We start from the raw sequence: 20838 nt of genomic DNA on the forward strand, positions 1-20838 counted from the left end.
ATGATGATATGAGAACGCTAAAGGACACTTACCGTCGACTTTGGTGTGGTGTGGCGATGAGGGTGCTGATTCGACGTCCGACTGTAGGCTGTAGGAGTGTTCTGTCTTGATGGGCGCCGCGCCGAGGGCCGCGTCGGTCATGATGATTTTCTCTAGCATATTCCACTAGAAGGTTCTTGAACACTTACCGTCGACTTTGGTGTGGTGTGGCGATGAGGGTGCTGATTCGACGTCGGAGTGTAGGCTGTAGGAGTGTTCTGTCTTGATGGGAGCCGCGCCGAGGGCCGCGTCGGTCATGAGCCTATCGTGCAGCACCACGCCGGATTTGGAGTCGATGAGCCAGTCGTTCATAGTAGAGTCCTCGTCGAGAACTTCTTGCATGTCCTGTAAACGATTCTTCTATTAGTCTACTTCGTTCGACTGGACTTACGTTCACTACTACACTGGCGTGAATGTCGTTCGCTACTACAGTAAAGTAGAGTCGTATCATATTATTGGTATGATTGGTGTTATGTGGGCACGGTTACAGTGCACCTTTAATAGACACTATGGCTCATAGATACTCGTAATTTTAGAAGCTAATCACCTAAGTAGATAGCTTTACGACAAAAAACGGTTAGGTATGTAAACGTCTTGAATAACAAGTAACAAGTACTTGACATGCTTTGGTGGAAAAACCTAAAAACAGAGAGTACCATCATGTTGTTGCGAAATTGGTTTTGTTCATTCCATGAACAAAAAAACGCAACTTTTACAAAAGCATTTTCTTTTATCATTATTTCAACGAACACTTGAATGTCACACAAACGAGTGTGTTTGGCAAGCATTCCTAAATGTCATACGGGCTGTCAAAAAATTTGCAGCATTATCTGTTTGACGTGTGATGGCTTTTACGTCATACGGGGTTTTGTGAAACTAAGTAGTAAAGTTTTCCATAACAGTTACAGAGCTGTTATTATTATTTTTCTATGATGCTGCTGTAAGTACTTCCTGCAGAACAACAACAGCTTAGTTTAATTTTTCCTAGAAACAAAGGCTATGAACACAAAAAAGTGGTTGCTGTTTTTTTTGTTCTGCTGCGAACGATAGTATATCTAGGTAAACACTATGGCATCTTCTTCTTTTATTTTGGCAACAACTTGGGGTTTTAGAAGGGCTATTTAATAGTAGATTAAAAAGATGCTATTTAGCAACAAAAAGATGCAATCTGATGTTTGTACCTTGGTCATTGCTCGGTGTACAAGCAACAACACAAAACTATAGTGTTTCTTTTCACAATCACGCTTATTACAACTGCTTAAGCTCTCCTAGGGCTTGAAATGTCGTCTGTACTACTTGGCAGATAAAAATGCCGATAAAAACACTTTGTTATGAAACTTCACAGCTCAAATATTTGCACTTGTGATAACGCTATGTCCACGCTAAAATAAAAGAATAAGGGCTAAAGAGGGGAATCGTGGATAAAATTCACGTTTCCTAACAACAATGCAAATACATATTTCTAATTGGACTTTTCTTGGCGGGAAAGTGAATCATTTCATTTTAAGCAATTTTGTTGTAAAATTAAGTTTATTCGAATATTCTTAGGAAATAATGGTGAATTATTACTTAACCATTTTAAGTGTTCTTATCCGCTTGTTTTTAAAGAAGAGAAAGAAGAGAAATAATGTTTGTTTGTTATTTATTTATCCTTTAAACTTTTAATGCTAGTACATAATTAATTCTCTAAGCTTAAAAGTCCACTAACAGTTCTCAATTTCCTGAAGAGTTTTAGTCATTGTTAAGTAAGTATATTTTGCCAAAATTGTCTTTACACAAATAAGACATTCGCAGAATACGCAATCAGGTCCGAAAATAAATGTCGACGCCATAGACGGACGCGTAAGAGCAAACTAAACAACGGGGTCATTATCACTGGCCTCTAATTTACATCATGATGGGATGTGCTCTTAACTGCTGCTATCATGTCGCGAATTATTGCAATAAAAATATTTTCCAAATGTTTTGTAAATTTTACAATTTTAAATTTTTAAATTAAGAAGACATTCATTCTTCAAATCTATTAGGGTAGATTTTAAGGGTAGATAGAGTAAGTATAAGTACCTATTGGACATGAATTTTCCAACTTTTTGAATTTTTATGAAAATTCTAGGCGATAAGTTGTAGTGGAAATACAAATGTGTAAAAAAACGTTTTTGAGGATAGAACAGAAGAACTAATCTTAATAATTTTATGGCTTGTTCATGTTAAGTCTAATCAAAACTAATTCGCTCGTCCCTGATCTTCAAAAACTCATGGTCTTCGTCACCATGCCAATGTAATAAAACAAGTGTTGTAACAAACTAACGGGGTCATTATCACCGCATCGCCGAGATACGCGCGGCCCTCACCTTGCGGGTGCGCGTCCGCGGCCGCGAATTGGCGCGAAAATAACTGGTGTTGTTTATTTGTAACTCTAATTACCCCATATGTTATTAAAATTCTCCACTTTGGTCCACTACAATAAATATGCTCTGCATAAACAATACAGCTTGACTAAAATTATATTGGTGAAGAGATAAATAATATTCGTCCACATAGCATGAGAATTTAGTTATCATTATACGGTTCTGTACTTCAAAAGCCTGTGAAAGTAATACATCCTACATATGGACAGTGTGAATGTACTGAAAACAGAAATACTTATGGATATTTTTTATTAATACATGATAATAAAATAGCCGAAAATCTTAAAATGTACGATGCAAATTGAATTAGCACAATTTGACCACTCAAATCTCCCATTTTCAAACCAAAATTGCTCAGAAATTGGCAACACTCTTCTATTTGTGCGCAAACGCAGGAGCGAGTGAACGAACGGCCGTGGAGCCGAACTCGGTCGGCGACCCCTCACGCTTGCTGAATGCTGATGAATTTCCTGACGATACATAACTACTATTTCTGGAGAGTATGGAAAGGGTTCCTTTAGGTAGCTTTAGTTGGCACGAAAATACGAAACATCTCGCAGCACGAGCATTTTAAGAATTCAATGCGCGAGCATTCAATTTGATGACACATAATAAAACAGCAATAAAAAGCAGCTACATATTTCAAGATCTAGGTGTTTGGACTGTAAAACATCTTATCAAAGACTAGTAAAGACAAAATCACAACATTGTACATTGAAAATAAGAATGTTAAACTTTTTTCATTGTTTATTATGATTTTCCAGGCTATTACAACGTTTAATTGCATTAAAGAAAATATTTATATATTTTAACTAAAATCACTATTCTAACTAAGCTAAAATTGTAAATAATTTTAGCCAATGCTGACTCAAAGTTATTCATTTCGCTTCCATAAATAATATAAACTAAACATTTAAACAATATAGGTACTACCTATCAACATTCTGTTCAACAACGTTGAGATTCTACGCATGTTGCACATTCCATAAACTGTTTTGTTTATTTACCCCAGTGATGCTACAAATGTAGAGTGTACCAGACGCCGCACTAGATAATTTTTAAGTACTCTTATCTCTAATGTAAACATTAGATCATGAAATGTATTCATAATAAATAATAATAAATATCCTTAGACATTTTACACTGCGCTTCTAGTCCCAAACTAAGCAAAGCTTGTACTATGGGTACTAGACAACGGATATAAACATACTTAAATACTTTTTTTTGTAAATACATACTTATTATACATAGAAAACACCCAGTCCAATACAAACAAATATGTTCATGCACACAAATGTTTGTACTGTGCGGGAATCGAACCCGCAACCTCCGAAATAGTAGTCCGTTTCGAACCACTACACCAAACGGCATAGTATTCATCATAGTATTTACACACTAACTTTCTATTTAGAACTAAAACGCGTGCTCAAAAAGACGCGTTTAAAATAACTAAAGGTACTACAAACTTAAAGTTTACTGGCATACTAATTTAATGAACAAACACGTAGTTGAACCTCCTTGAACTTACGAAAGCAGTAAGTCGGACCTTCACGTTTCCTTGCCGAATCAAAACGTGGTCATTGACCACAGTTTAAAAGGTTTAAGAGCTATGCAAATTAGATTCTAGGCTTGACAAAGTTGTGGGATTGTGTTCAAATGGTTATTAGAGGCTCCGCGAAAATGGTACACATAAGACCAAGTGTATTCGGCTATTGAACTCGCTCCTCTAGGCAGAAGGATAGGCAGAACTCAGAAAGCCCCCAAACTATTTAGTATGCTCTGCCATACTTAAGCAAAGTGAAAATTGTTTGAATCTCACCTACTCCAGATTGTATTTTATATTTTTGTACATTATTATTCATTAATGAAGAAAAAAAATCGGGTTCACTACGCATATTCGTGGACCCCAAAAATCTTGTAGGTCGAAATTAAGGTCTGGTTGCAGATATGATATAGACACAGATAATATAATACATATACAGGGTGTTAGGTAAATCGGTATATGAGCCGACACTAGCCCATGTTAACATATGCATTTAAATGGTATAGTGAAGTCTGAAAATTGATATCATAATTTTAATTATTTTAATTTTCATACAAATCTGATTTTATAAATTTTATTTTGTATGAAAATAAAAAAAATGATGATATCAAATTTCTGACTTCACCATACCATTTATATGCATATGTTAACATAGGCTAGTGTCGGCTCATATACCCATTTACCTAACACCCTGTATAGATATGGGTATCGTCTACCTACAGGTTCGTTGGGAAATACCGATGATGGTGGTGGAACGTGATAGCTATTTTAATTTTGCACTTGCGGTCAGTGGTTGGATCACTGTTTTATTATTTATAGCAATAAATATTTAGGTACTTTTTGGTTTATTTGATTTTCTTGTCTGAAAAACTCATATTATTAAATTTGGAATAACGCAAAGGCTCCTATGTAAAGGCTAGTAAGAGAATTACTGTGTTTGCGATTTGATACAACTTATAATCAAATGCTTGATTTTAAACCTCAACTAGTAAAATTATTATTCACTCATAGAGTCTGTAGAGTATTTATGACCACGCTATACCTAATCAAAGAAATTGTAAGATGGGTGCAAGATTGGACGAATTCTCATCAATCTTCATACAAGACATACTATTGAATTAAATGGTTACGAACGCTATGTTATTGTCCTCAATATTTCAATTACTTTTCCATTTCGAAATGTTTGATAAAATGATGGATGCGAAGTGGTCTCTATTGAATTAACTAATAAAAATAGTTAGATCTAATTATACTCGTATTTCGAAATTAACCTAAGTAATCGATGGCTTATTTTTATTTCTAGTCGCAAATCCAGTAAAACGTCTGGTTGTTGTGTACCTATACTTGGAAAATAAACTGATATTAAACAGTGAATAATAATGTTTTAAAATAAAAAGGAAATTATACACACGTACGGTACAATTTTATTATACGTATTAAGTATCAGGAGTTATAATAACCAGTCATTCGTCACATGCAAAATTATTCCTACATAAAATATACTAGCCACGCCCTACGATAATAATCTAGGGAACGTTATTTTCCACATTCTCATAACTACAGTAATACTTATTTATGAATAATAATAACTGCCAGGATCCAGCTAGTTACTGTTCGTGTGGTGTGTCTTAGACCGTCAACCAGCATATTTACGCATTTCACATAATATAAAAAATATGCGAGTTGAGGAGAAAATGCATAAATCTGAGTTCGTACCTACAAAATGTTCATCTCAATTCACTTTAACTTCTGGGATTCCGCCCCAATTTTCGCATTTCTTGTTAATCTCAGTTGTCGTTTGTTGTAAAAACAGAGCCCTCTGGTAGAATGGTAGATCTATCACACAGCCAGCAGACTTAACCAATGTCATTTCATTCGTTGATTAATGCCTTATGTTCTATTACAGTCAGAAGGGTACCACACGTCGCGGCAAGCATAATTAAATTTCCACTCGAGAAGCCGGGTTGATGTTTATAGCCCGATCATTACCGTTTGTTTTCGTAGTTACTCGACGGTGAAGTATGCATGAGCAAGCCAATTACACTCAGTGACGTAACTATCGCGTCTGCCTATTATTTGATTCCAAATCTATAACTAAAACTATGCTCAAACAGCTCGATTGAAACTTAAGCATAGATTTGAGAATTTCAATAAGTTTACTTAAGAGCGTTTACGCCGTTTGGCGCAAAAACAGTACTTTTTCAACTCGTTACAATCATTAACCAGTAATACTACAAATATGTTATAGGCATAAATAGTTAGGCAATTTCGTCGTCTAAATAGTTAATTGAGAAAATATTGCGATTAGTTTAGTATTTAAGAATTCTATCAAGATAAGTCCACACAGGTTTTGTAAATTTCCACTTTAGCGTCAGTTTACAAGATGAAATTTTTATAAAAATACTGTGAAAACGATTTAACAAACATTTATATCCTATAGCATAGATCCTTGGGCAAATAGTTATCTGAGAAAATTTTTAGGTTTAAGCATTTTACAATAAGAAATCACAAATTAAAAGAACGTGAAATACCCAAAAATCAAAGTGATTTTTTCACCAATATTCTTCCTTTATTCAACATAAAAATAGCTTAATATAATAAAACAACATCTTCTTTCAAATATTTACTTTGAAACGATATTTAATTCATTGTTATTGTTTTGCTATAAACATTTGAAAACTATTAAAAAACGCCGCGCGCGAATCATTTCCAATGATGCCCCTTGAAACGCCGCGCTTCGCGTAAACGCTCTTAACTCTTTTCTAAGTGTAGTTGGGTACTGTTTCATGATACGGGCCTTAGAGTGGTATGGCAATTTTGCTAAAGGTCGACTAAAATAAACCTAATTAACTATGTCCCTAGGGATATGAATAGTGGAAGCTGTTCCTACTTTGGTGGTCTTATTGCCTGGAAATTTCTATATACGATTTCATGCTTCGACGGGAACGTTAAGTCAGTCTGATTGAATAATTTAGTTGTGACCTCAGTTGTTACAACCATCATAAGAATAAATATGATGCGTCGGACGCGCCAATTGACGTACTGAAAGTTACGAATTATTATTATTTTTTATACCGTAACTGGTGGCTATCGAAGAGCATTATTTTGTCCGGAATATTCAGATGCGATTGCGGTCAATTAAGTACCTACCTTGTACTGCATAAAAATATTTTATTTATAACTATGTTGGTACTTACTTACTTAACACGTATCTATACAATATCTACATTCAAAGCATAACCAATTTAGAAAACTTATTTTTTTAATTGACAGGATAATTAAGTTGGTGCTGGTGCAAGAATAAATATAAACGGAACACTAGTACTAGTCGGATTACTTTATTTATCATTAAGAATCATTAGTGAAACACTAATAAATTGAGTTATTTTAAGTCTTGCATAAAGGTAGCGGCGTGTTCCGTCCATAACGTTTACTTTCGCCAAACAAGAACTCATTTTCATTTGTTCGTCAAGGAAAGGAAGTCTCACTCGAATTTATTTCGATTAAAAACAGAAAATCGAGTAATTTTCCGATTCTGATTAAAATAAGGCTCCTCACTCACCGCCGACGTGGTTTTGTCTAAGTTCGTCGTTTGTAGCAACCAATAACCAATCACTAAAATACCTGTTGGTCTTCATAATAAATTAGGTACGTTCTATTCGTTGTTGCTAATTATGTATAAAAATGATGAAGTTAACGGATTTTTGCATCATTACACATTCATCATTACACATTCATCATTAACGATACAACGGGAAATAAGTTTATGTGCATAAATGCAAGTGCAATCTATTTTTTTTACTTATAAACTGATTAACACTCAAGTAAAATGTAAGATGTCATGTCAGACAAAAATAACAAAATAATAAAGTTTTTAGAAAATCGAACTGTAGTTGCATACTTATACTATGTTCTGTCTTATACAGGGTGTTAGGTAAGTGGGTATATGAGCCGACACTAGCCCATGTTAACATGGTCATATAAATGGTATGGTGAAGTCAGAAATTTGATTTCATCATTTTATTTTTTTTAATTTTCATACAAAAAAAAAATTATAAAATCCGATTTGTATGAAAATTAAAATAATTAAAATGAAGATATCAATTTTCTGACTTCACCATACCATTTATATGACCATGTTAACATGGGTTAGTGTCGGCTCATATACCCATTTACCTAACACCCTGTATAGTTCTAATAGGTGCTATTTTACAACAATAATATATAATATAATGTGCCGACGATAGTACATAAGTAAAAATGCAAAGAATGCAATGTAGAGCAAGTACTTACCTACAAGATTTGCAAGCGAATGTTTAAGAAAACACGCGAAGTCGTGTTATTTATGCAACCAGTCCAATAAACTACCAATTAGACTCATATGCGTAACTACAATATTATGCGGATTTGATCTGATTAATCCAGCAACTTATCTGCGTTTTAGATTAGGTAGACTTGCCCACGCCTCGCGAAATCCGTAAGGTGTAGCCACAAAACGACGGGGCTTTAACGCAACATGGCGTAGGCCTTATTAGGAATCATCACCATCATTTACATACTGCAGGGCTACACTGCAGGGAGATGACCGGGACTAGGGTTGCCAGGTCCAAAACCACAAAAGCCGGACAAGCAATTAGTGTCATATCTCACGAGTCACATCGGTTCCCCAATATCCTGATGCATGCGCTTGAAATTACTCTGTGGCTCGACTTTCACCTGGCACAGCAGCCACATAAAAAGCCTCACAAAAGCCGGACAGGCCGGACAACATTTGGCCGAACAAGACCCTAAAAAGCCAAAAATGTCTAAAGCCGGACACCTGGCCACCCTAACTGGGACCGATGACTCTACTTCTCTTAACACTAGAGTACACGCGCGGACTACTATAGTAGACCAGGGTAACATTTTACGCTATAACTTTTTGAAAACTTGCGCCAGAGAGCTGGCATTCCAGGAAAGCCTCGTTTACTAAATTTGTCAGTAAGCCAGTAAAACTTGGGTCGCTAGAGTCTGCGCACTTTTCTAAAATTGGCCGTCAAAACTGCGGGTCTACTCAAAAGCCCGAAATCACTCGACAAAAAAATTATGAAAGACTTGCAACAAACAGATTTACACCGTGTACCAGGCAGTAGAAAGTCATAAATACTATGACAGATAAAAAACTAATCATATTTTTTCAGTCAATTTTTTTTTTGTTAACATTGCTCTCAGAGTGCAATTTTGGTCCAAAAAATTTACAACTTTTAAATCAGTTTACAATGTTTGATCCCAAATAGTTATATAAAGAAACTTTGTTAACAAAATAACTATAATAAACACTTTTATCATTTACATAATAATTATATTCATAAATTGCTTACAAACTGATTTACAGTGATTTTAAATTGGCTTACCAGAGTAGGCCGCGCGTGTATTCGTGTAAAAAAAGGGGCGCGTGTACTGCAGTGTTAAGAGGTAAAAGGAAGGACTTACCTCCTGCCTACACTCTCTACTCTGGCCAGACGGGTATGGGGCCTAATTTTCGCACGCATATTCCCTTAGTTGTCTCTTACGGCATCAATGTGAAGTTAATAAGAATGCTTGTGCCTAGCCGGTTCTTTCAACTGGACACGCCTCACTGTGAATTTGCCTTTATCCAGCACAGCCATGACATTTGAGTCAGATACACAGCGTTTTAATTATGCCAACTCAACAACACTCGATTTCTATTGATTGAACCCGATCAAACAGCCATTATTCATTGGAAAGGTTGTGATAACGGGTTCTGCAAATGTCTTTAGCTATACGCAGTTATGTAGTTTGCATTAGAGATTAGAGGTTCGAAAAATAGAAGTTTTAGTATCATGAGTGACCTTTACGCATTTACGGCGAATCATAACTAGAAGGCAAAGTACGGTAGTTAAGTTGAGCACAGTGGGATTTTATGCAAGTGTTAATAGATGCGGTTTTTCGATAACACTAAATAATCTAATGTGCTGTCGACTGTACTTACACTACATACACATTCATAGTAAAGTTTCGGTGTGGCGAATCCACCGCGTGTATGGCCATGTGAATTTTATTCGTAATCATAACTTTCCTACTGCCAATACCAACATGGTCACGTTGAACGTTAGATGTAGAGACGAGTTTGTATGCTTGGTTAAGTTTGCAAAACGTGATTTTCGGGGTTGTTTGCGCCCAAATTTCGGTCAGTAAATCATTTTCCCTTTTGTAACTTTACAAAAGTACAATCAACATACTGTCGGTTCTACCTTAATTGCTCGATATCTTAAAAAAAGCTATATTTGGATATGTGGCGGCGTATTGGTTTCCCGTTGGGTATCGTAATTGTATTTCTCGAAAGTGAACATCCCCCGATGTAGACCTTTTAAACTTGAAGATCTTGAAGTAAGTGGTATAATAATAGAACAAAATGTTTGTATCGGTACTTTATGGTCAATAACAACCGTGGAATATCTTAACATTCCTTAAAAGGACATTAATGGGGTTTCAGTCTCGTATGATTGACTCTATTGAGGCAATTCAACACGGCGCCACCAAGTCTTTCAATCTCGCCTTTTATTCGTAAATAATTTTATATAAAAAAAATAATTAAATACTCGTAGATCAGCTCTGTACATAGAATTGATAAATGAATGAATAGTCGTCGACCACGCTGTATATAACGTTTTTTATAATTTGTAGAAATTGTTTTCCTGAGTAGCGGCCTAGATTTAAGAAAAGACAGGCAGATAGAAGTCCTAATACAGAAAAAAACCTGATTTCGTCTGGTTAAAATACAGAAAACCTGTGTAAATGTCAAATTTAAAACGGTATACGATTAACAAAACTCCTAGTTGTAAAACCAGCCAGTTGAGCCACTGCCTTTGACACAGAGCAGGTGACATTTTAAAATTAGCAAAGATAACACTCACACTCATCTTAAGTAAGAAGATGCCTATTTTTGACTGAAGCTGATTTTTAGGGTTCCGTAAGAGTTTTACGAGTAAATACGGGAACTTTAAGTTCGCTCGTACCTACGTGTCTGTTTTTAAATTGCTTGTCTGTCACACACAAGTAATTTTTGGTAAACAGCTTTAGTTGTCGATGCTATCAAAATTAGTACACAAACAGCTAAAAATCATAAGATACGTTTAATAAATTTACGGGACCCTGTACGCGTTTTTTTTAAAAGGTCAAGTTACAGTGGTCATTACTACTGACCTATATTAGACTTCACAAGGTTTCGTGATCGTTTCCAAACTTAGTTGACAGGCGATATTGGAACTTTTTACTGTATGGAACAATATTCAATGACAATGGAGTTTCTTTTGAAGTTTATTTTCGAATTTGATTCTGTTTTCAGAATAATAGAAGTAATTTTTGAACCCGAGAGTTATAATCATCAATTTAGTACTCGTAAATAAAGGCTTGAATTCTGAAATACGCTCAAAACACCGTAAAGTGTTTAGCTAATTTTACAATGACTTAAGATGCCCTGAGTTCACCGATTACATATTCTGTGACTCGATACTCTATATCGTCCGAACCTCATTGCGAGAGCAACTTATTGCATTACTTTGCGCATTGATCTGCCCACTAATATCGTTATTCTGTACACCCTCAAAGTCTACATCCAGACAATGCGGCCCGGCATCTATCGGGTCAAAATCAAAATCAAAATCAAAAAATATTTATTCAGTTTAGACCACAAGTGGCACTTATGAACGTCAATAGAAAATAATAAAAAAAAAGAAAAGGTAGCCCTTATGGGGCACTTTACATGTCTCCTTATCTTTTGGGCCCTACCAGCGCTTCGAGTCCACCACACACATGCGTACGCACAACGGTGCATTTGCATAGCGACCGGTCCACGAGCATTCTATCCGTTGCATAACTCTTATGGGCCATATTGCACGATTTACGATCAAATCGATTTTTTTGTCGACGAAACTAGTTTTCTGGGGCAAGACTTTGAAAGGTCGACCGCTTCGACAGCGCTGAAGACATATAGGTGAAAGATTTACATATTTGTGCGCTATAAATTGTGCAGTTTATTAACAGTGAAGCTTGATTTGATTCTTTTTAAATGTACCTATACTGTTATGTGTACTATTATGTAGTTATATTGTTTTTACCCGACTGCGCCAGAAGGAGGGTTATGTTTATACAAAATATATTTGAGATTAAAGTCACGTAGTCAAATTGATTTAGGCGTAAAACACAATCTCAAATAATAAGAATTTGAGAAATGGCCTTTTTCTGGATGTAAGTAATGTATGTAATATACCTACTCCTACATATTACATATATTTTGTATGAGATGATTATTCTGTGATTGTATACGAGTTCGTTTCTATTAGTCCCTCATTGTCGATATGTAATTGGTCTTCTCATGTTGGTAAATAAAATATCACGTTATTTCTGTGGAAATTTCGATTCTCTACGGACTGAACTTTCGGTTCATCATTCGAGGGTTCATTAAACCTGCCAAGATAAATTGGATTTGTGAGGTCAGCGATTAATAACAAACAAAGTTATCGAGACCTGTAATTATTTTGTCAATATTTTATCAAAGAATATCAATTTTAGGTAGAGCTGTTTTACAAAACGACCTTTTGATTTGATGAAACGACTTTTACAGTTGCAATAAATTACATTGAATGGTGTTGGTTTTAGTACCCATGAATCTCTACAGTATCTTAAGCCTACTATGCTAAATCTTATTCGCACAATCATTAAGTAGACTCGTAAAATTAAATAGGCGATGCCGTCGTTACATAAAATAATAGTAAACTTGATGAATACTTTTGAGTGTCCATTGATTATCCTCTCATTTTCAATTTGTCTGAAAATAAAAATAATTTTGATTTTTTACTCTTTTTATTAAGAAAATATTTTTTTAATCTATATTATTCTATATTTTTTCAGTGTGATACAAAGTTGACTGGCAATTATCCCGGATTTTATTACGTAATGCCATTATCTGACTATCATCCCACGACTTACTTCATTCTATGAAATAAAAACGAAGAATATCACAAAAAGTTCATTTCTTCTGCACACCGACTCCAAGATCTATCTTTATGAGAATTAATTCATCGCTTAAGGTTCTCTCGGCTGTTACAAAGAGTGCTAGTTACCGTTATGACGATATCTTTGTAATAGAGACAGGAGAGAGTAACTTCGGTATTTTTTGAAGATTGCTGGTAGTGGAAGAAGAAGAAGATGGAAGAAGATCGGGCGCATTGACTTGTATCGGATGCGATCAGTTTAGGACCTTAGTCCTAAACTGATCGCATCTTAGTATCTTAATACTTATTAATGACAATGAGATCGCTAACATGAGGCAGCATCGCTTATTGTAAGGCTTTATATACCTTTAAATTACTGGACACCATAATGAACAATTTATGATATTCTCTTGTTGATTTTCACAGCTTTTACGACAATGTTAAACGTAGTCTTCCCAAACCGTCTGATATCCTGGATTTAACTGTGTTAAATTGGAGAGGGCCGTGTTTTTATAATGTAGAATAAATGGCCTGAACGATCATGAACACTCATGTTCATCATTGTTCAGGCCATACATACCTAGTCAGATATTTATAAAGAATTCACAATTTTTTTTTCTAAACATGGAAGGATGTGGTGCTCGAGTCGTGAGGTAAAATGCGTCGAAATCACAACGCAATGCATCGTGAGATTCTAACCAATAAACAACCCTTCTGCATTCCCTTCTACTGTGATACCTCGGGCCTTATCAAAACAATTTATCATCCTCTCATTCATTGTCGAGTTCTTGTGAGAGCTAGAAACTACCTTGGAAACAATTGACATTCAACACACCCATCCCGCTTCGACTTAACTGTTATTCGGAAGTTAGAGAGGGACGCGAAGAGCCCGCAAAAACAAGTTTAAAACTAAAGTCATCGATTAGCGGCTATACTTTATTACTGTGTTTGTTCTCATGTAAAGATGCAATTAAGATTGATTTGTCTTTATTTGTTCGTGTTGTTATGAACTTTGCTGACTTTACTGCTTATCGACAGTTGCGACAATAGTTTTAAACCAATAATACAATGTTGGATACAAATCAGACATTGCTAAGTAATTTTATTTTCCCTTATGAATTTAGATTGAACTTTTAGTAGGCTTTATTCAGAGATAATAATGGGATAAGCGACTATTGGGGCAGTATAGTAGCGCTTGGCAACTGTCCCCTGTAATAAAGTTCTATTAACTTAATCAATAAAAGTGCGCCTAATATTAGTTTGGGTTAACTCTAGATTTTTTACTTTCGCTGATAATAAACGAAAAACGAAAATAACGAAAGGATAACGGAATTTAAAACAAAATGATCAATGATTAAAATCGCTCTTTACAATTTTTATGTAATGTGAAGCTACGAAGATACTTCTTTTCAGTGACAAACGATATATTGACCTGAAAAGCCGCAAAAAGGATAAGGATAATGTTTGATGGGGTAATGTTACAGCCTTTGAAGTCAACAATATTATTTGAAGAACCCATTTAGTATTTCGGGCTTTATTTTGTACTTTACAATTTTACATACATAGTTGCGTATGATATTTAAAATTCAAAACCATACTATACCTACATTAAATTTCGCAATAGTAGTTTGTTTTCTTATGTTATTCAAGTTTATGAATTAATAATTAATTCGGGGAAAGTGTTAATCTTTAAATGCGTCATTTCTTTGCGTGAGATTGGCCATTTTTATCATCGTTTTTCAACATGTTTTTATGTATTTCTGGTTAGGGTTTAGTTGCCGAGGCGTGACTCCACCCGACACCGGCCCAAGTGAACGTCTCATGAAATATCAACCGGCGCAGGAATGGGAGCATTTTTTGTAAGATCTACTTTCACCGCGCAGTGGATTCGCATCCGGCTGCCTCGGTACCGTTCTCGTATCAGCCATTATTTCGATCGAGTGCCACTGCATATTTCGATTTGATCACGATACGTCGATAGCTTCCACAATCGAGTTCGAGTCTCACAATTGGGTAGTTGACAACATTAACCAATCATTACAAGACATAAGTTCTTTAAAAACTGAATTACCCCTGAAAACCGACTTAGTAGTTTTGATACCAATATTTTTTTTGCGAACTGGTGGTGTCGTAAGTTCCCTTTGTCATGCAGTTATCTATGGGAGAATTGCGTTTTACAGCTCACTCATAACAATTATGTCAATTGATTGATGGTGTCAACTACCCCATTACAACATTTTTCAAACATCGCAACACGGGAAAAGGTGATTCGAATAGTAGGTTAATGGGAATATCGCTGATGCGATTGACAGGCGTGCTCTCACGAAGCATGCGGATTGCGTAAGGCCGTCTAGACCAGCATAAACTAAGATTTAACCTTTCGGCGGTTTTAATTGCGGCCTCAACTGAATGAGGGATGTCGCAATCCCGAAGTGTCGAAGATTGCTTTGTTATTACAAGGCAGACGGTTGATGACAATGGAAACAAAACACGCGAGCGTGGAATGAGACAGACAAAGCCCTCATGTTTAAGCCACTTCAGAGGTTAATACCTTAAGTAAAGCTTATTGAAAAGATCTTTTATGAATTGGTTAAACAGACAGGGATTGGGTTCATAACAATCGTTGTACAAGCTATTAGGCATTCCAACATCTGGTGCAACCATTGAAATTGCAAATGTAGAGCGTCATGATTGAGTCGGGCGTCATGCTCGTTTTTTACTTTGAGACCAGCACGAATAAGTTTCACGGTATAATCTGTTTTCTTTCTAAGAAGATACACTATGGTTGAACAGACATAGGTTGACTGTTAAATAAAACGAATTTGTTGACCAAAGTACAGTTAGGTACTAAATTAAATTTTAATCAAACAGTAAATTATAATGTATGTGATGCAGACCATGCAGTACTTAATATTTGTCTTTAGTAAATAGCAGGTACAGCTCTCTTCATCCAGTTATCGTATTTCCAAAGCTTATCTGAGGTGGTTTAAGGGTGACGTAGCACATAATCAGATGTGCAGACAGACAGACATGTAACTTTCAATATATTAAAATTTATCGTTATCAATCTGCCAACGTTTTTGCGAATGTAGCGGCGCTGGAGCTACGTTTCTGCGAGTTCCAGTCGCGAAGCAACTAGTTGCTGCGAAATAGGTCACAGTAATGGAGCTGCATGTGAACTTCTCAGAACAATAACTGTTGTGACTTGATGGTCTTAGCCAATTACGTCTGAATTAATCACATCTACAAACGCCTTTAGCATTTCGATAGTTTTTGTGAAACAGTCCTATAGTTAAATACTTGATATCTTGACCATTGTGCGTCTCGTAAAATTCTGTTTTTACTGAAACTTATTGTTCTACTACTGGGCAAAGGTCATAATTCCACGAGCAATCTCTGATCATAACTGTCATAAAATAACCTTTGGAACATTGTAAGATACTGAACTATGTAGCATATTTATGATACTGTAAAAGGTTTATTTTTAATTGTGAACTATTTATGTACAGATTAAATGTAACCTGTTAGTACTGAACTTTAATGTAACAATAAACAACGGTTATTGTTTCTAGTTCGACATCAAAGTTAATGTAATTTCTAAAAGTAGTAGTCAGCCATTTTAGGACCACAGCCCGTTAGAATGTTGTTGACGTTGTTGTGGTCCTTCTTATAGATTCAAAAGGAATTCTTCGAGAATATTGATTGGAAGCAACAAAGTTGTCAAAGGCAATATGTATTTATAAAGGACATGCCCTACATTTCTCTGAAATAATTCAAGCGGGAACTGAAAGTACCTACGTATATTGAACTAGGCAAGCCGTGTGTAAGATTTTAATGTGATACACATCATTAACAAATAATGCATAAGTGAAAAAAGAACCAAAATTTCCCAGTTTTTCGACCGTCATGGAAGTAACACAGGGTTTTCAGTGTTGCAAACTTGGGTGTAAACTTCTCTAAAGGAACCTAACAACATATTATTAAAAAAAATCGAAGATACATGCCCGTTTGTAACGATAGATTAAACTTATATAAACTGTAGTTGATAGTAAGCAGTGTCTGGCTTGTCTAGACAATAGAAAAGGATAATTGCTTTAACTGCCTCACAAATTTCATTACTATACAAGTCTCTGGCGAAGATTGGATACATCCATCAGGGTAAAACCCATTGCTGATTTTCCACTGAAGGGATTTCTTCAGGTTTAAGTAAAGCCGAAATGTATAGAGTGCTAGGGCGGTTTATCGCAGGACTGGGCGGCGCCTGGGCGGCCTTTGTGGAGGCTTTAACGCCATGTTATTAACGCCTACTGAGAAATATATGGGACACAATCTTCACTTTTGTTCATGTTTATTTAGAACAGAATACTCAAGGCTAGAAAATCTTTGGCTTGAAGGATAATTTGCTAATATTAATGCTAGAATGCAACTTTTTGCTGAATAAGAGTTCCATTATTTCCGTTGTGTGGTCAAATGATTGTGTTTAATTGCACGTATTGAATGAAACCTTGGATCGTTGCGTGACTGTGTATTTACATGACCTTTACCATCTTCGATCAAGCTGAATAATACATAATATTTACACAATTAATAAATGCTTGGAGTTATTTTTGAGAAAGCTGTATAAAAGGCTTTTAGATACGAATCATGTTAATTTTATCACCAGCACTAAAATCAAGACTTTCAAAAAGAAGTTAAACTGCCATCCTAAAAATTTTCTATGTACCTAATTTCCAGTTGGCTTTTATCAATGGTTGTTATTACAATGCAAAGGTTCTGTCGTTTAGCCTGGGTGGTGCGTAGGAGCAATGACGTCACGCTATAAATTCCGTCTAGATGGCACACGTCATAGGGCGATGATAGTCGCCGTCAGCGCTTATCATTATCAAGTCAAGCGAATGACTCAACGCCCACTTTTTGGGATCGGCAGGGCGTCGTGGCCTATATTTGAAAATTGAATGAATCTAACTACATAGAAGGTCCTATTATAAATGCGGAAGTTACTGTCTGTCCATCTATTTTGTTAAGATACTGAACCGATTAGATGTGAATTGGTGAGATAGTTTAGAGACCCAAAGAAAAACAAAATTACCTATGTGAAAATTGCCGAAAATTGAGAGCTGGTATACTTGTAATAAGCTCTAGTCATTCATTCAAAAGTAGTTCATATTACAGCTACCTAAGATAGATTTTAGATGGATGTACCATAATCAGTTACTTTCCGCTCGCACCCGAAATGACAACCAACAGGTTGTTGGGGTCCGATTCGCACGTGCTTACATTTGTAAAAAAATATATCCAATCTCTTACAAACAAAATCTGGCCAGCGTGGGAAGTGTAGTAACTAGGCTAAATCTTCCAATTACATCTGGAAAATTGGACAGGGTGGTATTCCTGCAAAGAAGACCAAATGACGTGATGATGTTGAAACAAAATTACACTTGATGTCAATTTCCTAATCAGTACCTAAACTGAAAAGAACAAGGGTTTTGAGAAGTGTTAAGACATGTTACCAGGGAAAGCTCTACATAGAAAAGTACATTAACTTTCATAAACAACTTGTCGTTGAGATGATCTCAGCTTGGAATAATGACGTCATACACACTTTAGTGCTAGTATAAGCCACAGCATATCACTTAAAACTGTATCTAATAAAACAATCATACGCGCTGCCTACTCGTTTACGTCACCAATCTAGATTACATAGAGTCACAGTATAAAAACGATTTTCCCATCTGAATTTGTGCTCAGTCCTATCTCCATGACGTCACTTCACTCACAGAGGCTTGAAATAGGCCACGGTACATTTACACTCGCAAATGTTCCTGATGTGCCTGATAAAAATGTTCACTCTCGCAGTACATTACGTCACAGATTCGCCTACATGGGCGCTACATAAAAAGGTTTTTATCATAACTAGTTGGCAGTTTGTGGGCCCGTGACGTCACGGGCAAACGACACGACACGCCCCCGCGTCTGTCCTACGCATCTCAGGGCTGCAATAAGAAAGTAACTTGAGAAAATGGAAGAGTTAAAACCAATTTTACACTAATTTGTTGTGAAAGTTCAATCTTATTTTACTATCGTGGCTGCCATTCTTAAATCTCTTTCTGAATATTTAAATTATTCTGTTTTTACTTGTGTTAAAGAAATAAGTTAACAAAAGTGACTGCATTTCCCAAGCTTAAAAACAAATACAAAGACATTTAATGCAAGGAACTTATTACTGAATTTACGAAAACATCAGAAATTTATTATTACCTACGCAGAAAGTGACGTAGTAATATTACAATTTATAAATAGGCACTGTGAAACTCGGTGAATGTATGAAATTTTAATATTCTAGCAAGTCATCCAATATTGTATCCAGCTTTAAAAATGTATTCTTAAAGTAAATTCTAGTTGTGACGTCCTTTCAGAGTACGGGCCTTAGAAACGTAGGCGTAAACTGTTTAAGCCCCCGGTCCGATTAAATAGGACAGTACAACCCTATCTGTTTCAATTTTTCTCAATTTTCCGCACGTCTACCGCCGCCTGCGCCCACCAGATAGCGCTGCTAACGTAACGGAAAAAGTTGGAACTGCTTCTATTTATACCAATTCGAAGCTATTTGTAACCAACCACCGGGGTAATCACGGGGGTGGCGCAGTAAGTCATTCTCGTTATTTGAGAACTCCTACAAACCTTTTATTATTGGGAACCGCTTTTAGGCGGTTATCACACTGCGCCGCGCTCCGGGGCGACAGATTTTTTCATTGTATGCAAGTACCTCAGTTTGTATAGAAAACACGCGCGGCACTTCACACTGACAACGCGTCCGCGCGCGTGATTTTTTATATGAAAAACACGCGCTCCGCCGCGGAGCGCGGCGCAGTGTGATAACCGCCTTAAAGTGCCATTAAATATCAAGTTTTATTTTTTCATTGAAAACCTCTATCTAGACTAGATAAAGTAAGTAAATTCATTCTTAAGTAGATAAAGTTTTATAACTAACATCCTACTGTTTTATAATAAAAGGTGACGCATCGAATAGATCACGATTTTTATCAAACCCAATAGCTTAATCTAAAGGCATTTTGGTGATAATAGAATTTAATTTATGACTCATTATCTTGATGATTGTTTTCGATGCTTACATAAATTAGTTTAAAGTTATTTTTTGCGAAGGTATTAAGTAAACAATATCATAACCAAGGCATTCCTAGCAAAGGTTCGCTACGCGGATCGCGTTACGCAAGATTCCGTTGTTGCTCACCCAATTATTGATGCCGTAATCGGCTTCCACACTAATGACATTATTCTTCGTTACATACTACATACCACCCACCACACGACCAGAAAATCTTGAGCCAGAACACCATACTAAACTCTTAGATCGAAGGGTCTCCGTCGTGATCGTTGAAGTCCGTGTAGCAAGATTTGTCGTATGTAGTGTAATTAGACAGATTTGAAACCTAATTGTATGTATGGATCCAATTAGAATAGGATAATCTATGACATGACAAATGGCAGGTCTACTTGTTAGTTTATTACTTTGTGATGTCTAAATAAGGTCAGAATTTTATTTAGGGTTTATTTTTAGGATCGAAGCAATACCCAGGAGAGTTCGACTCTACATTTAGGTCTCCTAGGTTTGATTACTTTGAACTAAATCATTATGATTCAATGCTTTTTCTTTATTAAACTTCTGTCTACCTACAGACTCTTGGTCCGTACTCTTTTATATTTATGAAAGTTTTATTAGTTTACTGTTTGGATTCAATGTTTCGAATCTAATGCTATCGACTTACGAGTATGTCATGTGACTCAAATACAATTTTAAAGTCAATATCATTGTTTTTAACATGTCGGCTAG

The 20838-nt window shown here is 35.9% G+C and overlaps 1 protein-coding gene across 1 annotated transcript in view; it reads right to left on the minus strand.

The window, feature by feature from the left end:
• Positions 1-20838, minus strand: part of CrebA (Cyclic-AMP response element binding protein A) — a 168585-nt gene that overhangs the window by 79359 nt on the left and 68388 nt on the right. Inside the window, exon 2 of the mRNA XM_028301601.1 lies at positions 189-384. Within this exon, the coding sequence (XP_028157402.1) occupies positions 189-384 (196 nt within the window). The remainder of the gene's footprint in view (positions 1-188; positions 385-20838) is intronic.

This window comes from Ostrinia furnacalis, unplaced genomic scaffold (assembly GCF_004193835.3).
Source record: "Ostrinia furnacalis isolate ACB-3 unplaced genomic scaffold, ASM419383v2 OfSCF0954, whole genome shotgun sequence".
Lineage (NCBI taxonomy): Eukaryota > Metazoa > Arthropoda > Insecta > Lepidoptera > Crambidae > Ostrinia > Ostrinia furnacalis.